The 22,172-nt window shown below is 37.6% G+C and overlaps 1 protein-coding gene across 3 annotated transcripts; it reads left to right on the top strand.

Annotated features, from left to right (window-relative positions):
* The first annotated feature begins 3,594 nt into the window (after positions 1 to 3,594).
* ptprc (protein tyrosine phosphatase receptor type C) lies at positions 3,595 to 21,179 on the top strand. Of its 3 annotated transcripts, none has more exons than XM_029429527.1 (31): positions 3,595 to 3,915; positions 7,160 to 7,186; positions 8,146 to 8,280; positions 8,426 to 8,536; positions 8,777 to 8,809; positions 9,101 to 9,358; positions 9,452 to 9,691; positions 9,798 to 9,911; positions 10,239 to 10,367; positions 10,459 to 10,620; positions 10,761 to 10,904; positions 11,741 to 11,946; positions 12,036 to 12,096; positions 12,211 to 12,319; positions 12,565 to 12,602; positions 12,912 to 13,021; positions 13,206 to 13,296; positions 13,549 to 13,625; positions 13,800 to 13,836; positions 13,953 to 14,050; positions 14,341 to 14,466; positions 14,665 to 14,822; positions 15,398 to 15,533; positions 16,748 to 16,897; positions 17,041 to 17,131; positions 17,240 to 17,376; positions 17,669 to 17,803; positions 17,928 to 18,050; positions 18,171 to 18,331; positions 19,014 to 19,149; positions 19,882 to 21,179. In XM_029429527.1, exons 1-31 carry the CDS (start codon positions 3,852 to 3,854, stop codon positions 20,197 to 20,199), a joined length of 3,915 nt encoding a protein of 1,304 aa, XP_029285387.1. In that variant the 5' UTR covers positions 3,595 to 3,851; the 3' UTR covers positions 20,200 to 21,179. The 3 variants fall into 3 exon arrangements, with proteins under 3 accessions (XP_029285387.1, XP_029285386.1, XP_029285388.1); XM_029429526.1 differs by having other exon boundaries at positions 10,236 to 10,367; XM_029429528.1 differs by lacking the exon at positions 8,146 to 8,280 and having other exon boundaries at positions 3,596 to 3,915; positions 10,236 to 10,367.
* The last annotated feature ends 993 nt before the right edge of the window (positions 21,180 to 22,172 follow it).

Below are 22,172 nucleotides of genomic sequence, written 5' to 3'. Positions count from 1 at the left end.
ATTAGTAGTACTTACTGCATATTCAGCTATTTCTATAGAAAAAATATGAGTTTTATTTTAAGCTAAAACTCAAAAGTATGACAGTGTTGCAGGGAGATCAGTGATTATCTGACACTGTCTAGTGACTGAGTCACTTGTCAGGCACGTGACTTCTGTTTTCAATTTTCGGTTAGTTTGTGTAAAGACGGTGAGAGGCTCAGATGGCCATTTAAGTGTGTCATTTAACTGTATGATTCAGACCAAAGAAAATGTCTTCCATTCACCGTGTCAACCTTTAGTCGTTGTATTATAAAGCTAGAATCTTATGTAAGGGGGAAAACAAAAACAGATATTTATGGTCAATAAGGGTGATGTTGTTAGTGGCATGTTTCTGTTCACTTCAGTTTCCTCCTGACACTGAATCAGCTGTTCATTTTTGCCTTTTTGTTGATTTTGTTTTAGGAAACTAGTCATGAGAAAAATGTCTGCTGAAAAACTGTTGTAGGAGGTTTTCAGTTATTTGTTCATTGATATAATCATGGGGGAATGTGTGTGATAGATAAACAGTTTCCTGGGGGTAACCCGGGCTAGAGATAGTTGTATTTTTACCTCAGTGCCATTCAACCAAATCAGCGCTGCACCAACCAGCAGTGGCAGATGGGCACTTGTGTTAAGATAAGCCTTTATTGATCTCCAGAGGAGTGTTGCAGCAGCACAAAGACAGAAATAAGTACAGATAAATAGAGAAAGGTAAAAAAATAATAATATTAAGCTTAGATGTAGTGATATAGTATAACAAAATGACAGTATAACACAGCAATAGCATAGCATTGTATAATATATCATGTAATATATAATGAATAATAATAATAGTTACAATAATAACAATATTATTATAAATATATATAATTCAATATAAAAAATACTACATGTATTTGGTGTGCAATATATCCAAATGAAGTCCAACAGATACAATGGTGAGGTGGTAGACATTAGATGGCTTTAGATTAAAGCATGTTTTGATAAACTATTGTGAATTAAATGGGGGCACTGCATATTAACCTGCTAACAATGAAAATGCCAACATGCTGATGTTTAGCAAGTGTTCACCATCTTAGTTTAGTGTGTTAGCATGCATGTGCAAATTAGCACTAAACTCAAAGTACTGTACAACTTAAACTGATTTTTGGTCATAAATTGTTGGACCTGATAATGTCGCTGGATAAAAAGACGTAGGATTCCTCCTCTGGGCAGCATGAATTAATTAATTTCTTGGCAAACCAACAGTTGGTGAGATGTTTCAGTCTGGACCATCCTGAGAGCCACAGCGCCATGAACCACAAAATCCCCAGTTCAAATCCAACTGGGGACCTTCGTGGCATCTCTCTTAATATCCTGTCTTTGCTTTTCTGTAATCTCTCTTGTAAAAAAACCTACAATTTTAAAGCCTGCCTAACGGTACAGACGCTGCAAAAGTCATCACATACATAAAACCTTGCCGGAAATGGAGAGGGGTTTACTCTCTGGGGAGCATAAATGTGCCATTTAAATTTCCATAGAAATCTGATTAGACTTTTATATTTATTGCATGTAACCTTTGACCTGATTGTTTGTCTTTGTATATCTTACATTTAAGTTTACCTTATAAAGCCAGGTCATGGTTTGACTATAAGGTCTATACACATAATCTATTATAACCCTTTTAAAATGAACAACAAAACATTGTTGTCTTCAAGCAAATTAATAAAAAATTTAAATACATAATATTATTATACAGTATATACATGTTTTATCAAATTCAAAATGTGTTGGCACTCTACTTGAGTAGACAGCAATGTGTACAGAGTAATGACATTGTTTTCTTCAGGGAAGTTGTTCTAACAGCATTTTATATCCTCAATATATATTTTGAACTGAGCTGAATATTGTTTGGTTGCATCATACCACAATGAAGCACTTTCATGATTGTAATCATTTCACAAGAGCACATGCAGTCAAATAGAAGTGCAATGTATCCTCCATATATACTGTACGCACTGTCCATCTTCACAGTCAACTGTAAGTAACTCTGTTTGGTGGATTCCTCTGCATTAGGAGAATGTGCTTGGTGCTCCACTGTTCTTGAGGTTAAGATGTTGGCATTTCTAATCACATACATTGATACGAGTCAGAAAGTATATTGGTAGTGCTAATCTCATCTATACTTATTATTACAACGATGTCAGATCTGGCTTGACACAATTAAAAGACAGGTACTTGGTTGTATGACTCTGCATTTAAGGACTCACACACATCAAACCAAAAACACAGTGAAGACATTCATTGTCATTTAGATTGCGTTTAACTTGATGCTCGTTGCTTAAGAGCCACTTCCTGATTACAAGACTCTATACTCACAGAAGTGGAAATAACCAAATAGCATGCGTTTCACTGGTTTAGGAGGAAATCCATATTTAGATCTTCATTCTATCAATGTGAGCTTTTTGTCAGAAATACAGGACATTCTCATTGGGTTTCAGGTCAAAACTTATTTCCACAGAAATAATAAGGAAAGCAACCAATATGTAAATTCTTTAATCTTTTCAGAATAAACACACACGTTAGGTTTGACGTGATCTACTGTACGTGTTCTTGTCTTTACTTTGTACACTATATAAGCCATTGAGATTCATATCAACCTCGCCGTGTCGTATAGGCTCTACCAGCTCAGTATAACTGTCTAAATTCAAAAATGGGCCTGCTAAGTTGCATGTATTATTTTCATATAACTACATGAAATAGCTGACTGTGTTTCATCCAGATTCACTTCAGCTCACCACCCAGTGTGTGAGTCTCGCTCCCCGGAGAGTTTCTCTACTCCTCTCCTTCCTGTTTTATCCCCTATTTTCTTGTGTATGTAAACAGAAGTAAAGCATTTTGGGCTCCAAGGCAGAGCATGATGATCAAACACTGTACACGATCAATGACTTTGAAGAGATCTAACATCCCTTGTAAATGTATTTCACACAGAAAGAACAGCAGAAATGAAGAAATTTACTTCTGGAGCCAATGGCCACATGTTTTCTCTCTTTAGACTTAGAGGGGGGGGGGAAAGAGAGCAAAGTTTAAGAAAGGAAAGACTGCATCTTTTTTCTTGCACATTGCAGTTCTAGCTTCTCGTGCGTTTTTGATTACATGGCCGAGCGACTGTAGGCCTGTAAGCCTAAGAGCAGGGAGGAGTCCGCGCGAAAGAAGATGAGCTCTCAGAAGTTTCACTAGTCTCGTGTCTCAGATATGAAATGTTCTCATTGATTCTAATTTCGAACAGTGTAACAGAAGCCAACTAGACTGATAACATTAACAATGGAAGCCTCAATGTGTTAACGTCACCATTTTCTTTCATTTCTCTGTCTGTTGATATGGAGTTAAACAATGGATTTAAAAACATGTATTAAGCATGTAACTGAAAATCTCATTTGTCAAATCACAAGTTAAAGTAAGCTTCACTCTTGTTTCACAAGTCAAAAGGTTTTCACACTTGAGCACAAGCAAGTGAAGATTAGATGAGAGAAGACTTCCTGTTCTCGTGGTGTAGCTGAAATTAAGCTTCCTGTCCCCAAGCGTTAAGGTAAAGGCAGTCTCTTTTGGTTTGACATCGCTCCCACTTGCTTGACTTGAAACCAGAGGCGAGGTTTAGGGTTTGGGGAACAAGTGTAGGAAGCTGCGTCCACTGATAAGACAGAAAACATATGTAGTTTAAAATAACGTCTTTTGACTAGAATTGAGTTTAGAATTGGAGATACCGCTTCGGTTTGGCGTCTAAATACCTGCTGCTGGTCCCAACTAGGACTATACTGTATGGTGTGTTGCCGTACACACCCTAACTCCTGGACATGGCAGGTCTCTGTGGTCTCAAGACCCTGCTGCTCTGGGCTGGGATCATCGGTTTGGCCAACTGTAAGTAATCATCTTAATTTTCTTTATGAAGGAAAGGAAAATAAATGGTGTTTTATGAAGTTGGGTCCTTGTGTCTGTAAAATCTGTAAATGATGCAAAACACGAGTGATAGCCAACTTTACGTGATGAGGTCTCTTATTCTATACTCCTAACTAAGCTGTTTTTGAAGCGTATGGTTGATCGTGTTTATGAGAACGCTTTCCGTTCCTCAGATAGAGACATGAATCTGTCAGCGCAAACGCTTGACAATTTGCTTTTTTTTTTTCAAACTGGAAAACATCACTACACAAAACAAAATCATTTAAAGTAAAAACTGAGGGCAGAAATGACAAGCTACACCATATCATGTCTTTGAGTTGCGCCTCCATTTGTGCTACTTCACGTTTTTTAAACTTTCCAAACCGAAGAACACAAGACATTACAGCGCACACTTGTGATGTGAGAAGCTGAAAAGTGACAGGTTTGTGAGCCCTTTGGCAAAAGAATAAACAGTTATGTTCAATCAAAGACTGCTGTTGATAAGAAGACTCTTTAAAACATCTTCTTTCATTTGATACAAAGCTATGGGAATTTTTGCAATCTTGTTTCTGTTCTGCTTTGACATTGCGTGTGTGTGTGTGTGTGTGTGTGTGTGTGTGTGTATGTGTGTGTGTGTGTGTGTGTGTGTATGTATATGTGTGTGTGTCAGTATGTGGGGGGAGGATGAGAGGATCTTTCGGGGTGTGTCCCTTCAAGCTTTTCACTTCAACCCTGGTGGCTGTGGGTTTTGTATATGATACAAGTGTGTGTGTGTGTGTGTGTGTGTGTGTGTGTGTGTGTGTGTGTGTGCTTGTGTGTGTGTGTTTTTTAAGTGAGACCCTCCTTACTGCCCCTTGCATCACTCAGAGTTCTGCTACTGTTCAGCACATCAAATGATTTCTGCTATTTCCAGCTGAGACGTCTGTACACATGAGCTGAAATAAACCCTTCACTCTATTTATTTCACTCTGCTGTCTTTAATGTCAGTCAGGGTCAGTGTTTGTCGTTTGTTTCTAACGTACAGTATTTCTCAGCTCGTGTGCGAGATGAGTCATCACGGTACACCGCATCAACAGAAGTTACTTATGTATATTCATATTCACTTTTCCATTGATCGAGCATCGTTGTTCATAATTAAAACACTGTAGAATAAGTTGGCAGTATTTTATAATAGCAACAAGGCAATGTTTTACTGTAATTAATGTTGTATCAATTTACTGATCCTAACATGAATAGCATGTGATGGATAGTAACTGTAAGTGCAGTTACAAGTACTGTAACATTCTGATGTACTTTACTTCATGGTTCTTATACTCCACTACATTTCAGAGGGAAATGTACATTTTCTATAGTTACTTTGCAGATGAAAGTTTTAAAATCCTATAATGAGCACGTAAAATAGAATACATTGTTATACAGTAAATCTAAACACCAAACAGCACATGAAATACATAGAAGCAGCTCCAACAGTGTACTGCATAACAATATGTCTCTGATAGAAGTCATTCTGCCTGAAAATCATTTTATACTTCAAGTAAATATTACAGAGAATACATCTACTTAAGTACAGTTTTAAATGCAATCATTTTAATTGTAATGGAGTTTTTATACAGAGTACTGGAAGAATTATTCAGATGCTTTACTTAAAGTGGACATACCACAGTGTAAAAATACTCCATTACAAGTCCTACATTCAAAAACCTACTCAAGTAAAAGTATAGAAGTATTATCAGCTAAATGTATCAATCATATCATACTGTTTGTGTCGAAACGTGGCCTGTGAGGGAAGATGTTCATTCAAACAGTGAATACTTCTGACATGCAATACGTATCTGTATCACATATATGCATGTTATGGTGTTTTAGTATAATATTAAATAGCAGAAAATGTGAGAAATGTTCTCCCAACACACAAACTAGTTCAACATTAAATCCTATTCAAAACTCTGCTCAACTTGTCCTTTTTATACTTTTTCCTCATTATTGTTAAAGATCACATGCGCACCAAAAAACAATTTATTTAAACCAACTAGATAAGAGCAACAGAGCCCCATCTCGATGCAAAAAGACTTGTGTGATCAAAATGTTGACCACTTCCGTTTTTCATTCTGAGTTGCCTTCATTTCCTGGCAGAGCAGAGCACCGAGCAGAATGAAACAGAGCACAAGTAAATGGCTTGAGAATTCATGAAGAAAAAAAAGGGGAAGTTCAGTGTCTAAAATGAAGAAGTGAGGTCAGAAATGTTGCACGATTAAAGCTGTTACTGGGAGGAGGGGGAGCATGCTTGTCAATACAAAATATGAGAAGAAAGTAAAGGCAGATTTTTTTAAAACAAATGATGGCAAACACTGAACACAAGTAAATGGATCCAGGGTCAAGTGTGCGGGGGGCATTTGAGCTCTTATTGTCACCAAACTGTAACTGCTGTCGACTTTGCACTGTTGAATGTCGTCTCTATGGTCACCCTTCCTCTAATTCGGTTTCTTTCTCCTGTCAAACTTGGACAAAACGGTTGTACGCTTGCACGGGCTGATGTTACCTACTCGGCTCTGAAGACACTAAAAAAGAAAGTAACCAAAGGACAATTAAAACTAGTTTTGAGAACAGCAACAACAATATATTTAGTTATGATAAAAATAAGGGTTTTGAGAAAGTTTTCTCATTAACTATTTTAAATATTCACAGAGCACAGTTGAATCTCTCAAACCTTTCAGTGAAACTATTCAAATCAGTCACTAAAATGTATAAAGTGGTTAAATGTCACTGCAGAGAGCATGCATCTCTGCTTGATGTAGGGAAACAAGAGCACGCCAAACCACATCCTGAGACTTATTGTTCGTTTATCCACATCACCTCATCGCTCACCGCTCACTGCTTTTAATCTTAAAGAACAAATGGAAATAACTGCTAAGACATGTTTACGGTAAATTCATTCTTAACTTCAGATATATAGTGAGAAAACGCCCCAACTCAATTTACAAGCCTTTTTTAAAATTCCATATAGTGATAGAAACTTGGTAATACTAATGTCATGTCAGAGTTTGAAAAACAAAAAACAATAAGTTTATAGAGATGTAAATGATTTTTTGTTCATACATGAATGCACACAGCATAAAGCATGAATATTATTTTAAATGGTATTAGGTGAAAGTCCATCGTTAAAGCATATTCTATTTTATGAAAAAGAAAAAAGCCAAAATGATTTACAATTTTTTTGTCTTTGCAGGTCAAATTGCAACTTCAAACCAAGCATGTGAGTGGCAACATATACATATTTTACATTCAATTGATTGAAAATAATTGTCAGGTCTAACGTTACTATCTTTTTATGATATTTTCTCTTTCATTTCTTAATTATTTTGCTTATCTGAAGTGCCTGCAAAGTGAGTTAAGAACAAGCCAGATTGATATGCTATACTGTTACTTTCCAGGTTGTTTGTCAAGTTATTGTGTATCGGAAATAGGAATAGGAAGAAAAAATAATAATTTCTACTCTCACAAAAATCATGTTAGCAACTAAAATAAACTGTGAGAGTTTCTAAAACAGTTTCTGTAAGAAAGCAACTTGTCATCAAAGTTGAGGTCTAACTTGTCTTTCAAATCGTCATCAACTAACTCTGGCTTGATAACACTTTATTGACTCTGTGAAGACGCTATTGATGCAACGTTATGCCATCACTGTACCTCTGTTGACACAATCCTGTTGAGATTGTCAACCTTGCTAGTGTTTTGGCAAAGGAAGACAGCATTAAGTCCTAAAACAGGAAGTATTTGAACTCACAGCTGCAGGTAATGCTCAACCCGATTCCATTTCCACTATTCTAGCTCAAGAGTCCTACTGAGCACTTCTGGCTGAAGCCTGCCTTTCCTCCTCTGAATATAAATTTGGTCTGGCATTGTACTACTATGTTTTTTTTATCACCTCTTCTTTTCTTATTAAAACAAAGGTGTAGTAGACATAAATGAGAGCAAGGATTGACAGGTAGCAACACCACCTTTGTGACAAGAAGAAACAGGATTCATGTGGTCGTCATTCAACCTTTATGTTGACTTTGCAATACAATGAGGTGGACGCCTCGTTTACAATATATAGCCCAGTTAAAAATCAGAATGAAACACAAATAAGAAACTGTTGCTTATTTTAGATGAAATAGGAATTAGCATTGTGATCTTGTGTTTGGCCTGATTTATTTTTGATGTCTTGGAACGCAGATGTTTCAACCTTACCTCCACGCACCACCACAAATTCTACAGACACCCCAACAACTGCCCACATACTTCCACTCACCCTCTCAACAACCTCCTTAAACCCCTCAATGCCAACACCTTATTCAACTGGGATAACTGGTAATGTATTCCACCGCAGTTTACAGTTTTATTAGAAACATTAGCGTTGCATTCAGCATGATATAGCTGCTATATGCATTATATCAGGTAGGACTATTGGCAGTAAAGTATTTAGGTGATCTCCAGCATGCTCTCCATCTTACAGCCACTACTGCTCCTTCTGCAAGCACCTTACCCTCACCCATCAAAACCGCTCAGACCCTGACTCAACCTCAAAACACCACGTCCACCACCACAGTGACTCCTGACACCAAAGGTGGGAATTTTCTCCTTTACAAGCCCGCAATTTGTTCTTCTATAGGACTGCGTTATTCCTATAAGTAGAGACAACAGTTGCTAGCAATAGCACTGCTGATGTGTGGGTTAAGAGAAGTTAATAAAATACAGACCTTTGCTTCAGTTGCAAGTTGCTTTAGAAGAGTATTTTAAAGTTTTATAATCATATATCAACATTTAGTTGTTTCCTTTTCTAATTTCATTTGAATGTGTTCTCCAGCCACCACACAAGCCCCTCCTCCTCCTCCACAGTGTGAGTATACGTATTATTCTTCAAAATATAATAGAGGTCATCTTTACAGTCATCTAAAAAAACATTTGTATTAATTATGTTGGTATTTCTCCCCAGTGTTTTCTCCCAAGTGTTCCACTTTGTAATGAATGCTATTACAGTAAAGTAGATTTATACACGAGTGTACAGAGTGTTTGGATTCTCAGGAGCATGTTTAACGTCTACATGAACAAACAGTCTGAGATTAAAAGATGTCACCAGGTGGTTTATATTAACGAAGAGATTTTATAACTCTGTTGGTTTTGTGTGCAGGTCCTTACACCGTCAAACCCATCCCGTTTGGCTTCAGGATTGAGATGACCTCTACCACTGGCAACTACACCATAAGCCTGAAGGAAAAGGGATCAGAGACTGGAAACAACTTCACCGTTCAGTTCTCCAATAAAACACATGATATCGAACACCTGAAGCCGTGTACTGAATATGAGCATAATGTGACACTCATTGAAGGTCCTGACAACGAAACACCTTGTGACTGCACTGAAGAGACAACGAAGACAACTGGAATGAGTGAGTACAAATAATTGTTGAATTTCATTTTACTTTCTCTTAATTTAAGAAACGAGACAGATTTGTGCATTAAATTTCACTTGTGTATTTCAGGTAAAGATGACATTACAGATGGCAGCAACATGCCTGGATATGTTTGTTACCGTAGCGGCTGGAACATCAGCTCTTCACTAGCAGCATCAAATAATATGTCAGCTAAGCCAAACGAAAGGGACAATAAGGAGTTCTGTATCAAACTTGGTTTCAATGACACTTGCACAGATTTGACTACGACGTTCACTTCAGGAAACAAATGTGTAGATTCCTTTAACCTCACCAGAAGCATCACTGTTGGTATGTACAGTAGATATATATCTATATATTTATATATAATAGTGCATGTGGTGTAGACATTAGTTCATCATGTTTCATGTATGTGCGGTTTTCTTTTTCCCCACAGGTTTCTTAAATCCAAGTGAAATAAAACAGACAATTTCAACTGATTTTCCTGTAAAAATACAACCAAAAATATCTCCAAACTGCAAGAATCTCAGCATTGATTACACCTGTCGGGGTAAGTGGAAAGACTACAAGTACAGAGAGTGTGTCTGTCACCAACATTGGATTTACATGGAAATAGGTAGAAACGATACGTCACATTCGATGCTCACACTGTAGGAAGACTAACAGTTTTACTTTCAACTGAATCTGAATTGATTTCTGGTGTAAGAGGAAGTTGAGCCGTTGCTTTGTGAATAAGTTCTGAACAGAATATTTATTTATTTGTTTGCTGTGAATGTGTCCACATTTGAATCTAATCTAAACCCAAACGATAAGTGCTCACAAGGATTCAGGTATCAGCTGTTGAAGAAATGTTGTCATCATTGTGTTTTCCCAGAAGATGGAAAACTCAGTGAGACCCGAACACTTTCTGAGCTGGAGCCCTACACAAGCTACAGCTGTGCTGGTCGGATCACGGACAACAATGTCACCATAAAAACAACTGCTATCAAGATCAATATTGACTGTGGTACGTTAATATTGACTTTACCTCAGTGCAATGATAAGAAAGATAACTATTGAGAAAATAAGTGTTACAGATGTCTGATGTGTTTCCACAGATCTTAAAATAGACATAATAAAAAAACAGATAAATTCCACCAACACCACCATTGCTCTGAGTTGGGACACAGACATTAACAAATGTAAAGATGTCCTTGATCTTCCGAAGCTTTCTTATATATGCAGCTGTGTTCCTACTTCCTCAAAGCAGAAACAAAATAGTAAGTAAAGAATTTAAAGTATTTATTTGAATGGTCAGTTTATTAACAAAACTATCCGCTGTTGTATATTCCCGTTATTCTGTCTTTGTTTATTTGTTATTCAATCAAACACAATAAAACAGCTAATGTTGCAATTACAGCTATCAAAAATTCATCCGGAGGAACATGTATTATTGATGGATTGAAACCAAACACCTACTATACATGTAAAGTCCAACCCCAATACAACAAGAAGGATGTTGCCGGACTAACTGATGCTGAACAACATAAGACTCAGGTTGGAAGTAAGTGTCTAGAAATGTAACCTTTGGAGAACATTTCAATCAATATGTGATACAAGAACACAGATCATTTATTATTTATTACGATTGTGTTTTTATCATTGTGTTGAACATCCACTTGAGACAACACTGTGGCAGTAAAAGTAAATATATTTCTGAAACATCGTCTTTAGATCGTAGCTTTGAAACTGTTTCAGTATGTAAGGAACCTCATGTGACGCACTATGACTCTAAAGGTCTTGCATAAGTAATATAATTACTAAATAATTATTTCAATGTCAAACATCAACACAAGATTTTATATAATCAATTATTTAATTAATATTTAAGCTAATAGTTATGATAATTATAATTCTTGATGCAATTTTTTGTATTCATATCATTATATAAAGGATGTAATACCACTCCCTGATTCCAATATACATAATGTACAGTGTAAGAACATCACACTTCATTATAATGAACTTTACAATGTAGCTCCAATCATTAGTTAAGTGCAGTGCTTATTCTCTGTTAATCTGTGTCAGTCAGATCTGACCTGACTAATGAATAAAAAAAACAAATAAACTTTTAACATGATGTACGTGTTATTCCATAACTCATTTCGTTCTTGCTTTAACACTTATAATTTCCATTTCATGATTTATTTAAGAATGACTTTTTTTATTCAAATATGTGATGCATGTGAAGTCCAACCTACAGACCCCACACACAGTCCCCCCCCCCCCCCCAGATGCTAATCAGTGTTAAAACTCCTGTCATAGCAAACTGAAATATCACTTTAACTATGGGTAGTCTTGTTAAGGAAAATATTCATCTTTTTCTTCACTCTCTTACAGAACCACAACATATTGATCATGTGACTGTGACTCAACCAGAGCATAACGCGGTTAAAGTCACCTGTACATATACAAAAGAGTTTTTTGGACATGAAAAGAAATTCATCGCACGTCTTGATAATGGTGGAAGTCTGATAGAGCGCACAGAAGATAAATGCGAGTTTGACTTCAAAGATTTAAGCTACTCAACGAAATACACACTGAAGGTTTGTGTCGTCCTAATTTTTAGTTTCCCAACATTATTATCACTTGTTATAACTATATTTCCTGATTAGTAGATGTTCTGTGTTTCAAGGTGATTGCTTACAATGGAAAAAAAGAGAGCGATCCCCACGTAACAACTTTCACCACTTTCTGTATGTCCTGTTTTAATTAACATATTGCCTTGCATTTTTCAGTTAAATCATTTGACATATTTTGTTCTGACATAAATGCCACCACTTTGATATTATTTCCCCATAATTTTACAGATAATGACAAAGCTGTCATTGGGTTTCTGGTCTTCCTCATCCTCCTCACGTCTGTGGCTCTTCTTTTGGTCGTCTACAAGATTTACATTCTGAAGCGCAGAGAGTCCCAGTAAGGATCCCTCTGCTTCAGTTTGATTAGTTTGTTTAAAACAAATGGACCTGCAGGTGTTATACTAAGGCAAATGTGTTTAATTTCCACTACATGAATAGTTGTATTATTGCATTGGCATTACATTTTAGACATAAATAGCATAACTGATATTGAACTCTTTTTGCATGCATTCTCCATTCTGTATTCTGTATAATTAAGAATAATTTGAAGCCAAACAACAATTAAAAAAGTATATTTTGCAGTGACCTGGGTGAAAACATGATGCTTATTTCGACAGCAAGTGAGTTGACTTAATTTTTCCAGTTTACTGTATTTTGTCTTGAACTAGATGTGTGTAAGTACAGTATGTAATAAATGGCACATGTAGCTGCTATGCTTTTGTAAAAATGATTTATGTTGTTTGTAAAAGAACAGAATATACAGATTTTATTCCTTGACTGTAGAAGCATGTTTCAATGTGAAAAATATTCAATTATTTACCACATGTACACGTGTACTGTAATGTGGAGTAATGGCTAGTAACAATTTAGTATTATTACAGTTTAACATTGTTTCTGTTTTTTATTTGCCGATTGGTTTGCTGACGTAGGTGACGAGGAGAACCTACTGGCTGTCGAGCCGATTGCAGCAGAGGTCTTGCTGGAAACCTACAAGAGGAAGCTTGCTGATGAGGGAAGACTTTTCCTGGCTGAGTTTCAGGTACATTTTATAACAGCGTTCTTTTTGGGGCATTATTTTTGGTCTGTATTGGATGGTTTACAATGAAGCAGAGAGGGAGATGCTAGTCAAAGTCAAAGGCTGGACTTGAACTGAGAAGTTTGTTGTGCATGATAAAGGCAAATTACATAATTTGGCAGATTACATTTTTTGTTTCTGCTTTCAGAGTATGCCCAGAATCTTCTCGAGGTACGCCGTGAAAGAGGCCAAAAAGGCCTGCAACGGCCCGAAGAATCGCTACGTGGACATTCTGCCATGTGAGTCTGTCCAACAACAAATGAAGCCTTTAGATACAAAAAGGATGAAACCACTTGTGAAATGTGTATTTGTATTGATCGCTTTAACCATTAAGATTCACTTACATACAGTAAATTACACCATCAGTTAGTTATAACTGGGATTATCTACACTCTACTGTATAAACTGTGGCAGCTGATGTCATTTGGGGTTGTTAAAGTGTCCTCTGTGATATCTTTTATATATCCTTTTTTGTTTTTGTCTTGAACCAGATGATTATAACCGTGTCCAGCTGACCACTGGAAATGGGGAGACAGGATGTGACTACACCAATGCCAGCTTCATTGACGTATGAACAAGATCATACTACAACTACTTTTACTACTACTGCTGCAGCCATAAGAATTATCAAACATTATCAAACTACACGTAAATTAAAAAACAATAGCAAGAATAGGCTATATTTTCGCCTCATGATCTCTTTCTGACAACTTATTGAAAATTATTTGTTTTCCTGCTGCAGGGGTACAAGGAATCCAAAAAGTACATTGCAGCTCAAGGTAAAGCAAAGTTCTTATATTCTTCACACACACTCAGTGCACTTGCGTTATGTTTCTGGTTGTTACTAAGAGTGCATGTGTGTGTGTAGAGTATTCATATTCTGTGTGTGCTGTAGGGCCGAAGGAGGAGACTGTGTGTGACTTCTGGAGGATGGTCTGGGAGCAGCAGTCCTCTATCATTGTCATGGTAACACGCTGTGAAGAGGGAAACAGGGTAAGAACAGCACTTTGGTCATAATGTTAGAACAGTGCAATTTCAATAGTGTCTTCTATGTGACACCAAAACTGACTGACTTGAGTCTGTCTGTCACTCACATCGTAGCTACTCTGCCACATACACTACCTCCGATATACATTCACACTCATGCACACACTGTGGTCTTGTTTCTTAGACAATGTTACTGGTATCTTCTTGTTTTATCTGTATCGTGCATCAACTGCATATCTAACTTTTATTTTAAAGTGCTCAATCAGCAGTGTTACTGATGTGTTACTGATATGCAGGTCAAGTGTGCGCAGTACTGGCCGTCTCCAGACCGGGAGGCAGAGATCTTTGAGGAGTTTATAGTGAAGCTGAACTCAGAGGACTACTGCCCGGATTACACCATCCGACATCTCAGCCTAACTAATGTGAGTCTCCATCAAAGGTTTATTTGATAAAATAGTGGATATGTATGTTGTTACTTTTAACCTGTGTGTGTGTGTGTATGTGTACATGTGTATCTGTCCATCTCTTATCTCAATAAATGTATGTGATTAAATGTTAATATATCTGTGTTAACGTATGTCTTTGTGCACGTTTTCATAACCATCTCTGTGTGTCTGCAGAAGAGGGAGAAGAACTCAGAGAGGGAGGTGACCCACATCCAGTTCATGAGTTGGCCGGACCACGGCGTCCCCGGTGAGCCACATCTGCTCCTGAAACTGAGGCGGCGTGTCAATGCTTTCAAGAATTTCTTCAGCGGCCCCATCGTTGTTCACTGCAGGTAAATAGCCTATAAGCTTCAGCTAACATTCACTTCTGTTTGTTACACATTATAAAATGAACAACATTTTAATTTGTTCATAGTAGAACAACATTGTGTTTCATTAGATTGGATGTGGCTTCACAGGTAAACCAGTATCTTCCCATTTCCCATTGTATCCATGCTTCTGTTTATGCTGGATGTTGTTTTGTTCATTGTGTATCTATCAAAGTCCCAACTCTTACATCCCATTTCCTCACGCTAGTACACAATGCATAGGATGTTCAAGAGATGCCAAACTGGACTCCTAATCAGATAAAGTCTGACTAGATCACTTTCTATCTACTAATGACCAAAATCCTTAGACAATCTCAAATTCAACCGTCTTTTCAGACAAATCTCCAAACTTCATGCTTCAATTACTTCTGAATTGAGAAAGAAATCCGATTAAAGGATGTCATGGGAATCAGGGGGACTCATCAGGCCTTTCCCCCTCTCTATTTGCTTCTAAACGGATGCTCGATTTCACCTTTACTTGCCACTGATCGACATGTATACATACATGTATTAACACAATGTTGTTATCTCATGTGTAGTGCGGGAGTCGGCAGGACAGGCACCTACATTGGCATCGATGCCATGATGGAGGGTCTGGAGGCGGAGGGCAAAGTGGACATCTACGGTTACGTAGTCAGACTCCGCAGACAGAGATGTCTAATGGTTCAAGTAGAGGTACACTATCCATTTAGATCATATTGTGTGAGTGTGTGTGTGTGTGTGTGTGTGTGTGTGTGTGTGTGTGTGTCTGTGTGTGTGTGTGTGTGTGTGTGTGTGTCTGTGTGTGTGTGTGTCTGTGTGTGTCTGTGTGTGTGTGTGTGTGTGTGTGTGTGTCTCATAGGTGTTCATTTAATTAGCTGAGTATGTTAACAAATATAAGGAATTTGACTCCAGTTCTCAGTGTGTAGACTCATAGTGTTAACACTAAACATACAAGAAGTAAAGCACGAGAACGTACAGCTGAGCAAAGATAATTAAGCGAGACAAGGATACACACACATAGATACAGCTATTATGAACAGCAAATTGGTCGAAAAAGGAAATAGAAATGAACAACAGATATACTCACAAACATACCCTGTGTATAGAGATGTTAAATTGTTGCTGTACATTATAAGAGTATTGTTTGAAGAATGCATGGCAGCGCAAAGTACTGTTGACAAGTACAGTACATGTTGGGAAGTACAGTAAATTACTATTTATACATGGAGGCTTTATATGAACATTTGGAAATGGTCCAGCAGATTGGAGGTAGAATATGATAGGCACACACACACACAAGTAAGTGGAATGACAAAAAGTCAGATTTAAAGGCACACAGTGAAAGTAATCATTTTGAAGTCGCATTTCAAGTTCTATCTTGACTTTATGTATTGTTAATATGCAGTTATTATACAGTACATATTAAATGTGTTACTCTATGATATAAATATACAGCATATAATAACATATAATACACATGGCTGGTATAATGAGTGTGTGATGATTTGTGGACTGAAACTGTGTGCTCTCTAGCGACCACCAGGGGGCAGAAGCTAAAAAAGGTTGTGCACAGTATGTATTTGAGCATGTGCAGTATATTTATGTTTTGAATATTTCTCATTTATTTGTACATTGAGTGCACAACATATTTAGAAGGCTAATTATTTTCATGAAGAACACTGGTCAAGTTAAAACACTACACGAGCAGCGTTTGGTTTATTAAATCCAAAGCAGTCACAGAGAAGTAGGCAGAGATAAGAAGTTGTGGATGAGAAGTTAGATAGCGATTTGTAACCTCACACACATCTGAGATGTGGGTTGTGTAGCTCAATAGCCGTTTGTCTTATGTGTATTTGTTCTATCCCCAAACTGTATATCCTTTGTTGAGTACATTTGTCTTCATGCAGGCCCAGTACATCCTGATTCACCAGGCGCTGCTGGAGCACAATCAGTTCGGAGAGACTGAGACCACTGTGTCTGAGCTCCACAGCTCACTGTTCACGCTCAAACAGAACAACTCTGGCAATGAACCAACCTTATTGGAGGAGGAGTTTGAGGTATGTCACTTCAACATTCGTGTTTCTGTTCCCTTTAAAATGTAGTCCTGTCCTTTACCCTTTCCACATCTTATTCATTAATATGGAAGGAATTGTAGACTTACTATATCCCTATGATGAAAAGTATTTGTCTCGCAATTCAGAGACTCCCCATCTATAAAAACTGGAGGACATTCAACACAGGACTCACAGAAGAGAACAAGAAGAAGAATCGCTCCCCATCTGTCATCCCATGTGAGTATCAGCTCAACACAGACACTACACACCTTTATAATATATCTGTGTGTTTGCAGCATGTTTATAAAGTAAGAGTAAACATGTTCAATTTCACTTGTGCCTCAGATGACTACAACCGAGTGTTGCTGAAGCTAAATGAAGAGCGCAGTCATGACAGTGACCATGATGCGGAAGACGAGGAAGAGTCATCAGATGAGGAAGATGAGGAGTCCACTCTCTACATCAATGCCTCCCACATAGATGTAAGATTTTCTACGTTCACTTTAATCGAACTCATTAACCTGTTTCTGCGTACCTCCGCCATTAACCTGGATGCCAGAACAAAATGAACAGTGTGCTTTTTAAATTGAAAACTGAGTTCCTGTTTCCACCTTTCCTGTTGTAGCAGGTGTTATCTTGTATCTCTGAATGAATTCCCATCTTTCATGCAGCCAGTTGAATTTTAAAACAAGTCTAATTTAAATTGACTACATCCTATACATGTTTGGATTGTGAACAGCAATATATGTGTGATGTGTTTTCTTACCCACACAGGGATACTGGGGTCCACAAACCTTCATCGCAGCACAGTCTCCGCTGCCAGACACTGTGGCTGACTTCTGGTTTATGGTTTACCAGAAGAAAGCATCTACTATTGTCATGCTTTCAGACTGCAGTGAGGGACAGATGGTAAAGTATCATGCACATATACTATTATATAATGTACTGTATGCACCTTACATATAGAATACACTACAAACTCTTGGTACATATATGATCAATACACTTGTTTATGTTATCTTCTTGTTCACAGGAGTCAGACTGTGTCTACTGGGATAATGATAATAAAACATTTGGGGACTTTGAGGTGGAAGTGGCAAGCACAGACACCTCCCCAACTTTCATCAGCCGCAACCTGCTGATCCGTCATGTCAAGGTAACACAACAGCAACCTCCTAACAAAGTCGGATCTATTCCCATATTAATCACCATCAGCCTGTGATGTGACTGGTCGTTTCAACGTCACAAACTGTTTTAACACCACTCCTGTCAACAGAGGAAAGAGAGACGGCCGGTGAAACAGTTCCAGTTCTTGAAGTGGGCGAGCAACGGGCTGCCGGAGAAACCTCAAGATCTCACGGACATGATCAAGGACATCAAGCACAGCTGTGGCCGAGGCAAATCCCAGAGGAGCATGTCCATCGTGGTCCACTGCAAGTAAGACAACCTCACAGAAAATGTCCTCTAGAATCTTAAAGAGGCAGTATGTATGTAACCACAACATTTCCATTTTTTTCACAAGGAGCTTTCAAAGATTTCAGACCTTTAATCTTAAGAAAAGAAATCTGAACCGATTTGAGTTTTTGATCCGATTCAAGTTGTGATTCATATGAGGTCGGCTGATAGAGCTTGATAAAGGAGACATCATTTGACACCACTTTAAGCTATACAATGGCAAACCTTTTTTCAATTAAGGTATTTATAGAAAAATACTGTCAGATTTGATTTGTCGTAACATATTGGCTTGTTGGAACAAATCACCAATAATTTAACATTAATTATAAATTACAGGTAAATATCTTAATAAAATGTGTTTAATCAATATGTTTAATCACATTTGTAGTGTCGCCTCAATTTCTTCTTCAAGATAAATGTATTAAGCTGCTTACAGCCAAGTGTAAGAGGGAGCTTTCATAATTAATCACATTTATGAACAAAACAGGAACAGCCAATCTACATGACAATCTGTGATAAGCTTTTCTTCAGAAAAACATATCATGGGTGTGTGAATGTGTGATGTGTACCTCTGTGTGTGTGTGTGTGTGTGTGTGTGTGTGTGTGTGTGTGTGTGTGTGTGTGTGTGTGTGTGTGTGTGTGTGTGTGTGCTTCCTCTCCCAAGTGATGGCTCGTCCCGTACAGGGATTTTCTGTGCTCTGTGGAACTTGCTGGACAGCGCTGAGACGGAGAAGCTGGTGGATGTTTTCCAGGTGGCCAAAACCCTACGCAAGGAGAGACAAGGCATGCTCTCCAAACTGGTAAGAAAGAGGAACCAAATATCTGTCAGCACACAGTTTACAGCTTTACCTTCCAACAGCGCCAAAAGTGAAAAGTATTACAACACTTGGCTGGTCAGTAACTGTCAGTAATGTACAGATTCACCTCCTAGTATCTGTTTGTAGGTCTGCTGCTTTAATGTGTTTCTCTTCACCCATCACTACACTTTATCCTTGTTCTATCACTATGCTGTAAACGTTTACAATCTCTCCTCTTCAATTCAGTTACTTTGCTTATAATGTTGTCTTGAAAATTGAAAGGATAAGACATCTTTAGTGAGTATTTACAGCAGCAAGAATGGTGTATGTGTGATTGACTCAAACAAAACTAAAGTGTCCATGTTGACCACAATAAAGGAACATGTCAAGTAGTGAGAGAGTGTCTTATCAATGTGTTTTAATAGATTTTGGACACTAATAACTGTCTATGGCAGAGAGGAATCGGCTGTAGTATATCAGGCTTTGGCAACACAGGCAATACTTGTTAGAAGGATAAATTCATTGTTGGTTTTCTTCTTCAATGGGATTTGTTGACAATAATATCAATATTGAATTTTACCATGATGTATCATTTAAAGCTGTTTTTTGGTGCTCTTATTATCGTGTTGTTTAGAAAAGTGTGTGAACTTAAAGTGTACAAAAAAGATTTATTTTCTCTACATCACAGCACCATATCTTTATTTTTCCACTCAAATCTGTCTGCGTCTCTTACAGGAGCACTACCAGCTCTTGTACGACGCCCTGGGGGGGGTCTTTCCTGTCCAGAACGGGGAAGTGAAAGCGGTACAGGCCTCTGCGGCCGACTCCATCCAGGTTGTCAATGAAACCACAGCAGCAGAGCAACCAGCAGAGGATAAGGCTGTCGGCACTACCAACAGCAACCAGCAGGGGGCAGCAGAGATCCCTCCTCTTGTGGCTGATGGGGCGGAGGAAGAGAAAAAAGAGGAGCCTGAAAAAGTTTCCAGTGCCCCCATAGAGACAACACCACTGGGGGACACCATCAACGAAGCCACTGTCACTGTGGAAGTCTGAGAGGGCCGGCAGGTGGATGGCTGGCTGTGCTTTTTACTTTTGGAAATAAGCGCTTCAGCTGAATGCTTTCTTTTAATTACTTTATGACTGTATAAACATTGTAAACTGTTTTGGTTAAGATTTGTTAAATCATTTGATTACATATTTTAATGTCGATTTGCAAAAATATGATTTAAATTAAGTTATAAATATTTTCTTAGAAAAAAGTGTAAGAATGCAAATAGTTCTGTTAGCAAAGTTTACTAGAAATGCTGTTGTCAAACTACAGGCCTTAGTGAGAGACTAAGAACTAAATGCCTTATATAAGTTGTTGCCTTATATTGTATCTCTCTCTCTCTATGAGTACATGGTGAGTTTCAGTTAGTTTTTGTCTCCTAAATAAACAAATGCTATAGTCTACATTTATATATGTATAGCTGGCATATTTTAATAATTTAGCTGTTAATTTTAAAATGTGTTATGTGACCATTGTGTCATTTCATTAAAGAAGACTTACAAAGAGAGTCTTATTTATGCTGAGCATTTGCTTACTTTAAAAAAATACTTTTTTCTAATGTTCACCTTTATTGGAAAGTTTGTTTTTAAAGAGACAGGCAGGATTGGGGGGAGTGAGGTGGGTATGATATGCAAAGAAGGTTCCTGTCTGGAATCATTGTAAAGCTTTGATTTCCTTATAAATAATATAAATATATATATATACTTTAGATACTTTGAATTTACTGCTTCCAAAACAACTTTAACACGTCCCAATAACACATTTCTATCAATTGCTTCTTACTATAAACAATGAGTTCCTGCATAAAAATGATCTGCCATGTTAGAACAGTTGTGATTGTTTCACATGAGAGATGACTCTTGAATGGCTCTTCTCACTGGTTTGACATTAGCTGGGCTCTGTTGAAAAAACAATGTCACATAATTATGTTCACCGGTCAAGATTAAGCAATAAAAAAAGCAGAGCGTGCCACTGAGCACAATCATGTCATTGTTTGTTTATTACACATCACAATAAGGTTGAACCTTAACTTGACTAATGCTCATCAAAAGATGTCAGGAGGGCTTCTGATCGAAGGTTGCCAGTTTGATTCCCTTTGAACACACAGAGAATAGTGAATGACGCTCACAAACATCAGTTCCCCTGAGCAAGGGACTTAACACCTAACTGCTTACTAGACTGTGGTTCAACTGGTAACCAGGTTCAGATGTTTCTGGTTCAAGCTCAGAAAACCCAGCCTGGCTAAAAACAGGTCAAACAAAAAGGGCACAAAAGTAACTGAAAAGGTTTACAAGTAAAGTTGAAATATTTTTATAATATAAAAGACAGAGGACAAAACTGTTGAAAACTCACAATAGTTTACTTTGATAAAATGTTCAATCAGCAGTTTGTGTAATCATTGTTAAAGGCAAACAGTTACAAAATGTAAGACACACAAGATACAACATTAACAGTTTCCTCAAAATCAGGACAATCATATAAACAACTCATCCATGTAATTTCTACAAGACATGGAAATGATGAGCATCTGTGAGCTCGAGTCTCAAAACAAATCTGTCACATTTCTCTGATCAGAGCTGCGTCTTTAATTGATTCTGTGAATTCCCTGCTACAAAGTATTTTAAATCTCTAAACATCCATCACAAATATAAATACAATGTATAAAAAGATGATTCTATGTATAAAAAACATCAAATGCTTCATTCACACTTTAATACAAATCGAACTTCTGATTCTATGTTAGAGGCTCAGAGGTTTGTGAACGTTATAAATAGCTGAACTAGTCCAGCACTGAGAACATGGCGGCTAATGTTGAGACTACATTACTGTGGTGGTCAAAAAACAATCACAGAGGACTTAATGGCTGTCTGCCTTGTGGAGTTACAGCATAGATGTTAAAAAGATACAGTGTTATGATACATTGATGCAGTCAATTTACTGCGCATTCATCAGACTCAACAAAGAGATGTGTCAAAAT

This window comes from Cottoperca gobio, chromosome 4 (assembly GCF_900634415.1).
Source record: "Cottoperca gobio chromosome 4, fCotGob3.1, whole genome shotgun sequence".
Lineage (NCBI taxonomy): Eukaryota > Metazoa > Chordata > Actinopteri > Perciformes > Bovichtidae > Cottoperca > Cottoperca gobio.
Note: the sequence above shows the minus strand (reverse complement) of the source record. Positions and strands in the feature narration are given on the sequence as shown.

Bases quoted from the DNA above. Each gene is read 5' to 3' on its own strand.
- ptprc (XM_029429526.1), top strand. From the start codon at position 3,852: ATGGCAGGTCTCTGTGGTCTCAAGACCCTGCTGCTCTGGGCTGGGATC. The intron at 8,537-8,776 runs GTGGGAATTTTC...TGTGTTCTCCAG, and splicing joins AGTGACTCCTGACACCAAAG to CCACCACACAAGCCCCTCCT. The intron at 10,905-11,740 runs GTAAGTGTCTAG...ACTCTCTTACAG, and splicing joins ACATAAGACTCAGGTTGGAA to AACCACAACATATTGATCAT.